Consider the following 15,096-nt stretch of genomic DNA (forward strand, 5'->3'; position numbering starts at 1 on the left):
AGCACCTGAGGGCAGGACAAGAAGCAATGGGTGGAAACTAATCAAGGAGAGAAGCAACTTACAACTAAGGAGAAATTTCCTGACAGTTGGAACAATTAATCGGTGGAACTACTTGCCTCCAGAAGTTGCGAATGCTCCAACACTGGAAGTTTTAAAGAAGATGTTGGATAACCATTTGTCTGAAGTGGTGTAGGGTTTCCTGCTGAGCAGGGGGTTGGACTAGAAGACCTCCAAGGTCCCTTGCAACTCTGTTATTCTATATTCTATGTTACTTGTATTATCTTTGGGATAAATAATCTTGTTTTGAGCAAGGATCTCCTTTCCTTCAAGAAGAACAAATTTGTGTGTGTGAGAGAGAGGGGGAGGGAGGGAGGGAGGGAGAGATTTTGCCTAGTAGATAAGACAAAGAAACAGCATTCTTGTCTGAAGGTTTCACAAATCAGACTTTCCAGATGAAATGGGCAACCAGTAAAGCCTATGAAAGTCATTTTGGATACTTGCCAAGGACAGATAACATTTTTGGCCTTCTGGCTATTTTGGGGAGTCTAATACAGAAATAAGGCATCATCACAAAAGGGCCGTTATGAGGTCAAAGACCCTTAGGATCAGGGTAATTATAATTGCTGTGAGGATTGTTTCTCTTCCTGCTGTTGAAATCAAGAATCTGATGGGAACATAACTTCAATCTCATCTTTGAAACTGAAATTCGCACAAAGAAATCAAATCTCCAAGACATCTCTTAAACATGAATGCACGTGGGATGGGAAAGTAGAACTTGGGTTGTGGAAGTCTTAGGGTTATGATGGCCGTTGGGATATGAGTTTCTGTCACAAAGTGACATCAAGTGGCCTCATTGGTTTGAACCATCCTGATCGTTAAATGGGAAGCGGCAGGAGTCGCAGGCAAGTAGGCTAGTGAGAGCTGTGGGTAGATGCCAGTGAGTGAGGGCAAGTGCCATAGGCAGAGGAGTGCCACAAGTGAGTGATGGCTCAGAACAAATTTTGATCATGTGGCTGATGATCAGAACTTCAAGAACCAGTTGTATGTCCATTTTTTCAGCACTGTCATAACTTTGAACACTTGCTAAACAAATGGATGTATCCAAGGACTATCTGTGTGGGTCCCAAGTCCTTTCATATCATTAAGTGAAAGACTGTGTCCTCCGATTCTGCACCGCTTCTTATGAATAGGGCTGCTTGAGGATCTGAGTAAGGCAGGCTGTCCTTTTTCCTCATTTTGCACTTCACACCTGAAAGGTCTCTGGAACCAGACATGTTCCAAGCAACATCCAGTTCCAACAACTGCTTCCAGCTGCAAATCCCTCCCGGTTTGCAATGAAAGCACTAAGTGCCAAAGTACTCCTATTGCTCATTCCACTTCTCTCTTTTTTCCCCACCCCTAAGCACCAGCACCATGCTTCTTGCCTCTCTTTCCTAATTTTACACTTAAATGATAAGGATGATGAACAACCTGCAGTCTAATATAAAATGGGCCAGTTGCAAATTATAAAGTTTGTGATTAGCCACAGTGCCAATGGAAGCTATTTTGTAATTAAAACTGCAACACTCAAAAAGACTAACAGCCCCCAAACATTCAGGACATCATGAGAAAATCTGACAATTGTAACTAAACCACCACCAAAAAAAAAAAAAGGCATCAACATAGGGAAGGTTTACCGTTATCATTTAACGAACACTCTCATTGGTTGTAGTCACAGGAATAGATGTTGAAAACTGAATGTTAGATGTTTCCACACTAGATGTCATACCACAGTACTGTAATATTGCAACCATCAGTTAGAAAAAGTCCTGCTAAAACGTCTTTTCACCCGTCACAAGAATACTCACTTGCTACATTGGAAGACAGTGAGAGCCCTGTCTCAGCATGGTAGGGGTGCATAGCAATCTGTGTCATGGAAGGGACGGGGACTCCTGGGAAGGACACTGCAGTTGCTGCCAAAGACGGAGTAGTTACCGAGTAGGGGTACTGGGCCCCGATGAACGCTGGGTGGACACCCTGCAGAGAGAGAGGATAGAGTTGCCTGCTCCTTCACAAAGAGGCAAGATCACGTTTTTGTCAGGTGCAAACAGCTCTTTACGTACCAACAATTCCATCTCCTGCATATTGTTTGAGTTTTAAAAGGGGGAGACATCCAAACTAAAATATTTTTAAAAGAAAGGTAACATTTCTTTTTAGGGATGGCCCCTAGGAAACCTTTACCAGGTTACATGTGAAAATAATCCATAGTTGCAGGAAGAAGCATATTGAGCAGTACAAAAATATCAAATAAAAATTTTATACCATAGCTTTACCAACAGTTTGAAAGTTGTAATTTAAGAAATGTAAGACTTTTTGTTAACACTGATAATAACCATTCTAGTTAGATAAGGCTAAATTGAATTGCTTATGAACAAAAAAAGTGTCAGGGTATTAATGAGTTACACTCAAGACAGAATCTCAATTAAAAGAAAGCAGATTCTGATAGCAATTGATAGACAAAGCTAGCCAACCCATCCAAACACAAATCAAGTGAAGTTTAGTTCTAGAGATTGTCCAAGGGGCACCAACATGACTATACAATAATCTCTCTAATCTCTCAGATTATATCAAAAACATCCAACGGAAACTCCCAGGAGACTTTCTCAGCAATGTAGTTGCTACTACTGCTAAGGGGGATGCCCCCAAGAGATTGGTGGAGAACATTTCTTCCCTTGAACAACAACAAAACATTTCTTCCCAACATCCCTGCTTGCAAATTGGAAAAGAAATAAAATGCCATTTCTGCCCAGCCACTGTCTAGTCCTTGTCATCTGCATTGAAGAGTAGATGTGCCACAGTCGAAGTACTTATTCTAGACAGTTACAAACAACATACCTGTGGATAAGCAGACCCAGGCACTGGGAAGACTGCTGGCCGTGGCATGTGCTGAAGAGGATGGCCGATGTATTGAGGATTGCAAGGAATGTGGGTCTGGAGTGTCGTGTAGGGGTGCAGGCCCTGGGTGTGTGCGTGTGCCATTGCTGGTCCTGCCACAGTGTGCTGCTGGTATATGGTTGACCCCACTGAGATCACAGGCACTACTGTTGCTGCTGCCGTCACCGCAGCAGCCACCGTTACTGTAGCAGATTCTGATGTCACTCTGGCGTCTGGTAGTCCACGGACTGTTTCGCATGACGCCCGGGCTCCGTTTGCACTGCAGCCTGTTGCTCCTTCCCTCTGGGCAAGAGTTCCCCCAACTGTTTGCTCATACAACCAGTACCACTGGTGAGCAACCTCAAACAGAACTTCAGGATAAACTCCGCCGCCTTTGGCCGCCTCTTCTACAGCCAAGCAAGCCTTCTCCAACATTAGATTATCCTGCAAATTCAAAAGCTACATTGATTCAAGGTATTTATAGGAGCCTTCACAAATAACCATCTAGAATTAACTATTAGAATGAAATACAACTAAGGGCTACGAGGCAGCAAACTAGCAGTACAAAACAGTCAGGCATGGAAAAGGCCAGCCTAGGGCTTTCATGCTCCTGAATTGCAAAGGGTACAGCTACCTCCCCCTCTGGCTGAACAAAACAAATCCATGATAACTAGTCCCCTACAAACTAAAAATATATTGTAATAATGAAAATCTGAAGAAAAAAGAGAAGTTTAGTATAATATTCTGCTGAACAAAGTACAAAATATAAAACAACTGAACGCTCAATTTTGTTATCTGCATGAAATTATTAAAGACATACACTGTGTGCACAATTATTAGGCAAGTTGTATTTTGGAGGATTAATGTTATTATTGAATAATTACAGTGCTCGCAGTCAATCCAAAATGTTAATAAACCTCAAACCTGAATATTTAAGAAAGTAAAAGTGAGGTTTTGGCTTTCTTAGGAGAATATCTATGTATGCATAATTATTTGGCAACTATAAGTGTGCAGAATTATTATGCAACTTTTCCCATCTCCTTCATTTATTTGCATCTGTTAAAGTGAGAATAATAAACAGACAACTCAAAATGTACAAATAAACATTTCTGACATTTAAAAAAAAAAAAAATCAGTGACCAATGTAGCCACCCTTCTTTTCAGGAACAGCCATAAGACTTCCATTCATGGAGTCTGTCAGTTTCTTGATCTGTTGACGATCAACTTTTTGTGCAGCAGCAACCGCAGCCTCCCAGACACTGTTCAGAGAAGGGCGAACTGTTTTCCTCCACTGTAAATCTCCCATTTAAGAAGGGCCCACAAGTTCTCAATAGGGTTTAGGTCAGGAAGGGGGCCATGTCATTATTCTTTCATCTTTAAGGCCTTTACTGGCTAGCCACACAGTGGATACTTCGATGCCTGCGATGGAGCATTGTCCTGCATAAAAATCATGGTCTCCTTGAAAGATGCAGACTTTTCCCTGTACCACTGCTTGAAGAAAGTGTCTTCTAAAAAACTGGCAGCAGGTTTGGGTGTTGATTTTGAGTCCATCTTCAACCCGGAAAGGTCTAATAGCTCATCTTTAATAATACCAGCCCATACCAGTACCCCACTTCCATCTTGAGTTGAAGTGGAGCTCTGTGTCCGTTGCTGATGCAGCCATGGGCCCATCCATTTGGTCCATCAAGAGTCACTCTCATCTCATCAGTCCATAAAACCTTTGAAAAATCTGTCTTCAGATATTTCTTGGCCCAGTCTTGCCGTTTCAACTTATATGTCCTGTTTAGTGGTGGTTGGGTTTCAGCCTTCATTGCCTTGGCCATGTCTCTGAGCACTGAACACCTTGTACTTCTGGGCACTCCAGGTAGGTTGCAGTTCTGGAATATGACAGTTCTGGAGGATAATGGGTTCCTGGTATCTTTACGTTTGATTCTTCTCAAATCTTTGGTAGTTAATGTGCATCTTTTTTTTCTCAACACGTTTCTTGCGACCCTGTTGACTATTTGCAACAAAACATTTTGATAGTTCTGTGGTCAAACCCCAATATCTTAAGAGTGCTGCATCCTCTGAAAACTTTTTACAATTTTTGACTTTACAGCAGGGGTGTCAAAGTCGCGGGCCGGATGCTTCACACGCTGGCCACTCCCACCCCCATTTTAGCGAAGGGAAAAAAGTCATAATATGTCACATCGTGACAATGTGAGTTTGACACCCCTGCTTTACAGAGTCAGTTAAATCTCTTTTTTTGGCCCATTTTACCTGAGGAACAGAAGCTGCCTACTAATATGCACTCCTTGATATAGGGTGTTGATTTCCTTAGGCCACATTACACAAATACATATCACTTGATATGCTTATATCCACTAAGCATTCAAGTTTATACAGCTTGGAGGTGGAAACATGCATAAAAATGATGATACAGTTGAAATACTCATTTGCCTAATAATTGTACACACAGTGTAGATGTGGAAATGGTTAATCTGCTCATGGTTCCAAAATGGTAGTCCTTGATTTACAACCACAATTGGGACCAGGATTTCCAGTGTAAGATGGTTGTTAAGTGAATCATACCTAATTTTACATTTTTTGCCACAATTGTTAAGCAAATCACTGCAGTTGTTAAGTGAATCCAGCTTCCCCCATTAAGTTTGCTTGTTGGAAGTCAGCTGGGAAGGCTGCAGATGAGAATCACATGTCCTGGAGATGCTGCAACCATTGTAAATACATGCTGGTTGCCAAGCACGCAAATTATGATCAGTTGACTGTGGGGATGCTGCAACCTTTCTAAGTACGAGGACCATTGTAAGTCACTTTTTTCAGTACCATTATAACTCTGAACAATTACTAACTGAATGACTGTAAATCTAGGACTATCTGTATACCATTTCTGGAAAATAAACATACAAACAAAGCTATCTTCCAAAGCCTCAGGATCTAATAAATGGCTGTGCAGGATTTATAACAATTTACTTTTACACAAGAAGCTTTGAAGAAAATTTAATGTAAAATCAGTTTATTCTCTTCAGTGGTTTTATGTATTTGGCTAACTTGCTTGTTCCTTATTTGTTTTAATTCAGTTTATAAAACTATAAAACAACAGAGGAAGGATCTTTGCCACAACACTGAAGTTGCTAGACAGAGTCATAATTTCACTCTCGAGAGACGCAGTTCTAAAGAACTGAAAAACAGGGGAGATCAGCTCTAAACAACGTAGTTGTTGATGAAGTGCAATAGCCCATGTTTCAGCCCTATTCTGCAATGCCATAAAAGAGCTGGGCCCATGCCTGTATTTGCTAGGTGCTGAAGTGGATCAAAGACGTCTGATTTGCTCACCTGCTCTTTGCACTGGACCAGGGCTCTCTGGATTTCATTGGGGTTCAAGGCATGTGCATGTGGCAAACAACTCAATGCCAACTCAGCAGCCGATCGCACCATATTGGAATCCCGAGCTCTTGAAGCTCTGTCAGCCAACGATGCCACTTCTGGGGGAGTTAGGTGTCCATCCCAGCATTCCACCAAGATATTCAAGGCTGCACTGCCAATCTCCATGGCTTGCCCTAGAGGCCAGAGAAAAGGGCAGAAGAGAGTCAGGTCAGATATTAGGTCTATATATTAAGTAGTCTCTTTTAATTCTTTCCAGTGATTAAATTATTATATCATTACAAAGGAAAGTATCTTGGACAGTATTAAGAACCAAATCAGACTGAATAGAGGCCAGAAATAGGCAATCTATGGCCCATTTTCCTGCTGCTACCATATGCTTCCTTTTTAGAGACGCTGGAAACAGTGTCTGTTACTAAAATTCCACAGCTCTGAATGCATGCAGATACTACTTGCACCTGACCAAATTCTGCCATTCAATCTCCTACATGAGGTACCCACTCCCACCTAAAACTTGTAACTACTGTATATTGCCCATTTCTACCATACTGATTTAGAGCAGATCAGGCCCACCTTTTTCTCTCCCTTTTATGCAGGCCCCAAAAAGTTCCTAGAATATGTTGCTGAAACGCAATCGTCAGGCACTGAATTAAGACCATGATTTTCAGTAAAAAAAAGCTGATACAACAAGTGTTAAATCTCCAAGGGACTTTTATTATAGGAGGAAAGAGAGAATTGAAGAGTTGATTTCCATTTGTCTGGTGTCCAGGTAGCAAGTGATTCCTGTATGCTGTTGCTATTCCAATTTAACCACACATACACATCACAATGCTTCTCACATTGGCACAAGAAGCTGTGTAGCAGGTAAGAAGCCTGTTTTCACAGCATTCATCCTCACACCAGATGGAAGCAAGCTCAACTCTGTCCAGGCTGTCTGTGTATCTAACCAGCACTCAGCTATGATATTCACCCACATGCTAAAGAGGAAAGGAAGTGGGCTCATTCCTCTCCATTCAGTCACCTTTTCCCAGGGAAAATTCTTGGCCACTGTATTTATTCTTACTTGATACAGGAACTCCAGTAAATCCTGCCTCTTGCCACAGGGCAGGAAGTCAATCTAGCAACTTCAGCAATGGCAAAAAACCCTCCCCTTTTCTAGAAGCAGTGTTTTCCTTGAATTTGCTGGCTGCCTGAGCTTTGTTAAAAGCAAATTGCAGTTATTCATGTTAGAATTAATATAATATAACACAAATATCTAATCATCTTCTAGATGAGCAATTCTCAAAGGATGGGGGAGAGGGATATGGCCCTGGTGACCCTAGGATACTTCAAAGGCCCAACTTGTGAAAAACATCTAACAGGGGACCACAGCACACACTGAGAGGGCTACAGAAAAGCAGTATGTGTTATTGCCTTGTTGTTGGCAAAAAAACACATCAGTTGTCCTGAATCCAGTAATGGGAGCTGAAGAGGGAGGCCGAAGGAGAAAAAGTCAGAAGGGACCATGGACAAAAAAGGTTAAGAAACATCGTTCTGGACTCAATATCTTTATTAGTACAGAAAGAGCTAAAGCTCTACAAACTGTGATTGCTCAAATTGAAAGCTGTTTTTATTTTACTGCACAGGACCTGTTCTAAAGACTGACAAAAATCAGATTGTAAATTCAACAAGGTTCAGGGTGACTCAGGCCTATTATTTGCCTTTGGAGCAGTGCACGCTTCCCACGTTTATATGGTGATCCTGTGCAAGTTCATTCTCCCCATCACTCACACTAATCTTTTTCACAATAGATAAACTATACCTGTAAATGTGAATGGAGTAATGACAATTTTCATGAATATTTTTTTCCCACTGGACAATATAGCCTCCAGCAAAAGGATAAAAAGGGAATCATAACAACTGTTACTGTTCCCACTCCGCAGCCCTTCCTGTGTTGTACAAATTGTGCTAGGAAACTAGTGATAAGACTTCCAGAGCACCACTGGTTATGGCAGGAAGCCACCTGGGAGGGTTTTCAATGATGGTTTTTTTAAAAATAAGACAGGTATGTTGTGTGGAACAGCTCATGCAGATACTATCCCCACCTGTGATCCAAGAGACATGAGAGGAGTAAGTCCGAGAGAGCCAATTTGGCGAGACAAAGTTGTGCAGTCCCAATGCATAGAGTCCAATCTCAAAGGCGCAGAGGTGAAGGTTGCGATGAGGCCCTTGGTGGCCACCACTAGAAGACGGATGGGTGAAAATGGAGGTGCTGCTGTTTCCCCCAGCCTTAATAAGAACTGTCTTGGCCAACTCAAAATAGAAGTGAGCAGCTGCCTCCGAGGGCTGATTTGGGACATGGGGGGCATGGCTCTCCGGTCGCCTGCCCTTATACCTGAAGAAAGAAAAGTAAAAGAGCCATTAAACAAGTTGAAGTGAAACCTAAATAAAATATTCTCCAAAAGATAACAAAGCTCCAATTTCTGACTGAACCTCTTCCTGCTTTAGAGACTCTTTCTTAGGATAAATGCAGGTAAGAGCCAGGAAACATTTGTACCATAAATGCACAATTCTAGATGAGCAGCAGCACCCACCTCCCAACCTCCACAGTCTTTGCACGTGCCCCTCCGCTGGCCCTCCGGCTTCCGCTGGAAGAAGAGGAACCCAAGGAATCACTGGAAGAACTACTGATGCTGTCACTGTCCTGCCCCCGGCCCCAGGAGGTAGTTGCCCAACCCCCTCGCAGGGGGCGTCGACTGAGGGTGGGAGAACTGTCAGAGGTGGTTTCTGGGGCACTGCTGTCAATGCTCGCCATTCCTACAAGGCAATGAGAACAGGTAAGCAAGCTTAGAGGGCACAAAATAATCAGACTAAAATATTGAATACCATCTCATTTTTTCAATATTCAGAGGATTCTGCAGTTAAGTTCAAATCAGAAACTAGAAAATAGACACCATTTGTTTGAGAGCTTCTGGTGGCTATCAATTTAAATTATGTCATGGTAGGAAGCATCACAGGCAATTATACTGTTCTGATTTGCAACAGTGTTACATCAGTTACCGAGGGATGAATATTGATGCTTATCAAAGAATTCTTTTCCAGTTTGGCATATGGAAATATACAAGACGCAGGCTTGACTCTTGTGGATTTCCATATGCCAAACTGAGCCACCTTACTCATTTCAGCTAATTATATGCCAAATCCTGAACATTATTTACAGCAAGAGATAGGCAAAACTCCCTGTTCACCAAAAGATTGGAGGCAATACTTACTTCTTTATTTATAAATAGATTTATAAATTTTATAAATAATTTATAATAGATTATGATACATAATTTGGTAGCACCAAAAGAAATTACAATCAACTTCACAATTATACAAATTTATGCTAAGATAGGTGTTCTTTTTCTTTCCATTCAATTGAATTTCCAATTCAATTTCCCCCAATTCTCAGGGACGTGATTTCTTAGCAAGGTTTTTTAGAAGTGGTTTGCCACTGCCTTCTTCCTAGGGCTAAGAGAAAGTGACTAGCCCAAGTACACCCAGCTGCTTTGCCTAAAATAGGACTACTAACTCATCTACTGGAGTCAGTTTGGATAGTGGTCAAGTCATCATCCTAGAAACTGGGAAACTATGACTCTGCCCCAGGTTTCACAATCCTATTAACCCTTGTAACATTCTCAATCTATTTCTTACCATATTGACTTCTTTTTGCAGCAAAAATTATTAAGTTTGTTAATGTAGACAACTCAAAGATTCTTAGCTGTTTTTGATTGAAAAAAACACATTCATATGGCATTGTGTCTATGAGGGAGGGAGGGAGGGAGGGAGGGAAAGAGAGAGAGAGAGAAAGAGAGAGAGAGAATATGCTGCAGATTTTTATCAGTTTAATCCTTACTAATCTATACTTTTGGTCCCTTCACCTTCTTAATTTGGAGAAAAATTATTCACATCATTATTTAATTTACAAATGTAATAATTGCAAAGTTACAATAGATAAGAAATTCATGCTTCAGCTAGCTATTTGCAAGCCTACCACCAACATGAGTACTTTATGAGAGCCGTGATGGTGCAGTGGTTAGGATGCAGTATTGCAGGCTGATTCTGCTGACTGCCAGGGGTTTGATCCTTATCAGCTCAAGGTTGACTCAGCCTTCCAGCCTTCTGAGGTCGGTAAAATAAGGACCCGGATTATTGGGGGGGCAATAGGCGGACTCTGTAAACTGCTTAGAGATGACTGTAAAACACTATGAAGCAGTATATAAGTCTAAGTGCTATTGCTATGTATATGGCTTCATTAAAATACGTATTTGTATAGCTCTCTACATATCACATCATATTTTATCCTAATGGACATTTTCAGCATCATTAAAACTGGCGAGAGGGAGACAAAGCCTCAGGTCACAAAAAAGATAAGTTAACTAATTAATTTTGAACTTCAACAAATCCATCTAGAGAATAGTAGATTAGGATATTATTTCCATTCATAATCAATGAACAAAGCATTTTTCATTAAAATGTTACCCGATGTCAGGCAGAACCTGCCCTCTGGCTGGCAATCTTTGCCTCAATGTTCTCCCCACTTGCAGAAACCTCTGAACCATGGTCTTCACCCAGTAGCAGAGATGTGAAGTCCAGCCCCAAGTTACCTGTGTGCTTCTTTTTCTGTCTGACTGGTGAACCCCAGCATCTTCCATTGTAGCCCCCTCTACTTCCAAGAGCTATTCGGCTAGGAACTTTCCCTTCTTGCTTTAGGATACTGGACTCAACAGGTGGGTCGCAAGGGGATCTCTGAGGGTTCTCTGGGGAAGCACAAAGGGTCACTTAGAAAGACAGTAAGAGAAAGACCATTTGCAAACAAGGATCTGTATTAATGCTATCACCAAAACTCAGTTCCTTTCCTACATAAATATTGAAAATTAAAAGTTGGAGTAGATATTCACAGGCTGATTCGGTATTCCTATTCCCAAATGGGAAAAAATACTAGTTAACATATAGTATATGAATGTATAATGTATATTGCAGTTGGAAGAGTCCTGTGACACAGCTGTCCATACCTTGGGTAGTCTTCTCCATAAAGGGTTCAGAAGGATTGCTTTGGACTGCAGGCGGTACACCTGTCTGCTGTGCAACAGATGTTCCTGGGAGATGCTGCATGGGTGCAGTTGATTGGGTAGTGTGTTTGGAAGGAGATTTCTGATTAGCTACTGTAGGCTTGCTAGATGAGTAGAATGAACTCAGAGTTTGAGGTTTGTGTGTCTGACTTTCCCTGTCCAGCAGCTTATCCAGGATCTACAAAACAAGGAACAGGAGAATACAGAGGTTACTATTTGAACTAAATACTTGGGGAATGGAAGGGATAATGTGGCATAATCAAAATTCATCTAAAATCAGAAAGGGCTGGGTTCATATGACAGGCATGAGGCGAAGTTCTCATAGATGCAGCTAATAAGTCAGTTTATTGTACAAATTCAGGTAATTAGCTTATTTAGTTACAGTAATGCAACTTATAATAAGGCAGAGACTTTTTTGTGTCCTTGAACACATCCATTTTTCCCCAATTAGCCTTCCCAAAATCTTTTAGGACTAAGGATTGTCCTTCAAACTCTGGCAAGATCAGAAGAAAGAAACATATAGCAAAAGTACATGGAATTAAATTTCAATTTAATCTTACAGTACATTAATTCATTACAGTAAATCTGAATATTTAAAAACAATCCTCTTCTATCTTGGTAAGAATTCCAATTTAGTTGTCCCCAGAATATGCCCTTGACTTATAAAATAATTTATTTTTTATTATATTTGCATGCAGCCTATTCTCAAAGGCTCTGGGCAGATAACAATTAAGATCATCATAAAATAAAAATCAATTTCCTCAAAAATAATAAACCCACATATATCATCATCATCTTCTTCTTCATCAGTTCCTGTATAGAGCACATTGGGCAGCAAGTGTTTTCAAGCGGTTTCAATCATTCACAGCATCTTTGGCATCATCCCAAGGGACATTAATAATCTTAAGATCTTTCTTAACTGTTTGGTAGGTTTTCCAAGGCCAGCATCGTTTTATCTTTCCTTCAGGAAGCATCCAATGGAGTGCAATTTCTGAATGCACATATAATATATGGCCAACAAGCTGCATTCGACATTCATTCACAGTTCTCAATAGGTGTTCTTAATCTGATCTTTGTAGTACTTTTTCATTAGTGATGTGGTAATGATATAAGGAGGATGGAGGATTCTTCTCAAGCAGCATTGTTGGAAAACATTTAACTGTTTAATCATCTTGGCTGCGCACTTCCATCAAACGGAACTTAGAATTCCAAAAGCCAAAGCTAAGCAATTTTATTGACTTCAAAAAGTTGATTGACTCAATTCATCAAGTATCATTATGGAATATCGTAAAGTGCTTTGGTATTCCTCAACATTTTATAAACATTTTTAAGAGTCTGTATTATAACTCTAGCTGCTATGTACAAACGGAATCTGGAAACATAGCTTTCTTTAACATCAATACAGGAGTAAGACAGGGATGTCACCAGTCTTGTTTTTCCTTTCCATGGACTTTGTTATGCATAGAGCAATGGATAACCCTAGCTTTGGCATCCCTTAGGCAACAGCCCATCTAACAGATTTAGATTTTGTGGATGACATTGCATTGCTTGGTGAAACAATGGGGTCCTTGCAAGAAATGACCACCAGTTTAGAAACTGAGGCCAAAAAGATTGGCTTATGTACAAATCTTAAAAAGCCCAAGTTTATGCAAATTGGCTCAGGATAATATGCCTATAACAGTCCTTGTCCAGGCTACAGAACAAGTCCAACAATGTACTTATCTTTGTAGCAGTATGTCTATTGATGGAGATATACATAAGGACATTAACCATCAAATTGAGCCTTGATAGTACAGGGGTTTAGTGCACCCTGTTATTAACACAGCTGCCTGCAATTTCTGCTGGTTCGAATCTCTCCAAGGCTCAAGGTTGACTCAGCCTTCCATCCTTTCTAAGGTAGGTGAAATGAGGACCCAGTTTGTGGGGGCAATAAGCTGACTTTGTATAAAATATACAAAAGAATGAAGGCTATTGCTTAAAGCATTGTAAGCCGCCCTGAGTCTCCGGAGAAGGGCGGCATATAAATCAAATTAAAAAAAAAAAAAAAAATTGGCCATGTTTCAACGCATGCGCCCAATTTGGTCTACAACAGTCATAAGTATTGTCACAAAGATAAAACTCTTCAAGAGTATTGTTATACCAACAGCAACATACGCTTGTGAAACCCACACATGCCTCAAACAAAAATGATAGTATCAAAATAACGAACCAAAAAGATAGGTAGTCATGCGCGTAACAGATTCCAACCTTCACTGACAACATAGCCTGTGCTAAATAACTTTTAACTATTTTTTTCTAAAAGCACAAGAGAAGGAACAGATTGAATCACCATAGGGAGGTACCTGCAGAATATTGGACCACCACCACCACCAAGAACAACGAAAACCCATTTACTTTTGAGGGTCCGCCAGAGGAACATTTTAATAGAAGGGATTTAGATGGAGCTGATCCTATCTGAACTTGTTGGATGGGCAGAGAAATATAAGGGAAAATGGTCCTCACGTATTCTAGTCTAGAATCAGGTAGGCTTTTAATGGTGACAATCAACATCTTAGATGCACCAGGATGCCAACAGGCAACCAATGAAGTCTCCAAAGCACTGTAGTCATACAAAATGTATCATGATACACTTGTCATTGCCCTGGCCATCACATTTTGCTCAGGTTTTGGCTTGTGAATGAATTATTTCCAGGTGCACCCCCCGAAGCACTTTAAAATATTCAAAACAGGAGTGACTAAGGCACAAATGATGGCAAAACTGAGCCTTCCAATGCAGGAATGACCACAATTTGTACATATAATTTAACTGTATAAAAATAAAAACTGTAGCCTGTTGATTGAGTAAGAGCTACAAATCAGGGCAATTTCCTTAGAATCAGTTACCCAAAACCTCAAGCCATTCTGTCTTGGGTGAATTCAGTTTGAGCCTATTTCTCCCAATAGCCTTCAGTCACTGGATCAGCTATAAAGCAGGGAATGTTGCGACACTCTGGAGGAGCGGTAGAGGACCATTCTTTGCATCCAGGCCTGGAGCAGGATTTTGGCCTGAAATCCAACAGCCAAAGACTCAGATAATCCACTTCTAAAAAGAGAAGATTGCAGGCCAGTCTAAAATTACCAAAATAATTGCACCTCATTCTCTCTCTAAAAATACCATGGCTTGAATTCAACCTCCTGTCACCTTGCAAGAAATCTTAACCAACCATGAAGGGCAGAGATCCAATTAAGGCAAACTTGACAGTACAGATAGCCCTGATTCCTCAGTGTCCAGATCACCTCAAACAAAGCTCCTATCATCTCCAACTCTAAGTCTGTCCAACTAGAACTCAACTCTATTTTATAATTTTATTTGAACAGTTTTTCTCCGAATGCCATCATTCTGCTAAACAAATAATTCCTTCAACACTGTCAAACTATTCACTAAGCCTGCATTACTATTACTATTAATCTTCTCATCGTTCCTATCACCCAACTCCTCCCACTTATGACTGCATGTCTGTAACTTTGTTGCTTGAATCCTTAAGATATTGACTGTTTCCTAACATGATTTTATTGCTTATTTGTTCCCTATGACTATCATTAAGTGTTGTACCTTATGATTCTTGATGAATGTATCTTTTCTTTTATGTACACTGAGAGCGTATGCACCAAGACAAATTCCTTGTGTGTCCAATCACACTTGGCCAATAAAGAATTCTGTTCTGTTCTA

At 40.6% G+C, this 15,096-nt stretch overlaps 1 protein-coding gene across 4 annotated transcripts in view; it reads right to left on the reverse strand.

Moving 5' to 3' along the window:
* ZSWIM8 (zinc finger SWIM-type containing 8) overlaps positions 1 to 15,096 on the reverse strand; it is a 75,517-nt gene that overhangs the window by 9,264 nt on the left and 51,157 nt on the right. For all 4 annotated transcript variants that reach the window (XM_070946509.1, XM_070946507.1, XM_070946506.1 and 1 more), the window contains 7 exons: positions 11,331 to 11,565; positions 10,923 to 11,075; positions 8,868 to 9,090; positions 8,379 to 8,668; positions 6,247 to 6,470; positions 2,875 to 3,357; positions 1,848 to 2,016 (listed from right to left, as the gene is read on the reverse strand). In XM_070946509.1, coding sequence (XP_070802610.1) covers positions 1,848 to 2,016; positions 2,875 to 3,357; positions 6,247 to 6,470; positions 8,379 to 8,668; positions 8,868 to 9,090; positions 10,923 to 11,075; positions 11,331 to 11,565 — 1,777 coding nt within the window. The remainder of the gene's footprint in view (positions 1 to 1,847; positions 2,017 to 2,874; positions 3,358 to 6,246; positions 6,471 to 8,378; positions 8,669 to 8,867; positions 9,091 to 10,922; positions 11,076 to 11,330; positions 11,566 to 15,096) is intronic.

The sequence above is a fragment of the Pituophis catenifer genome, unplaced genomic scaffold, assembly GCF_029215685.1.
Source record: "Pituophis catenifer annectens isolate HBS135680 unplaced genomic scaffold, rPitCat1.0.hap2 SCAF_6, whole genome shotgun sequence".
NCBI lineage: Eukaryota > Metazoa > Chordata > Lepidosauria > Squamata > Colubridae > Pituophis > Pituophis catenifer.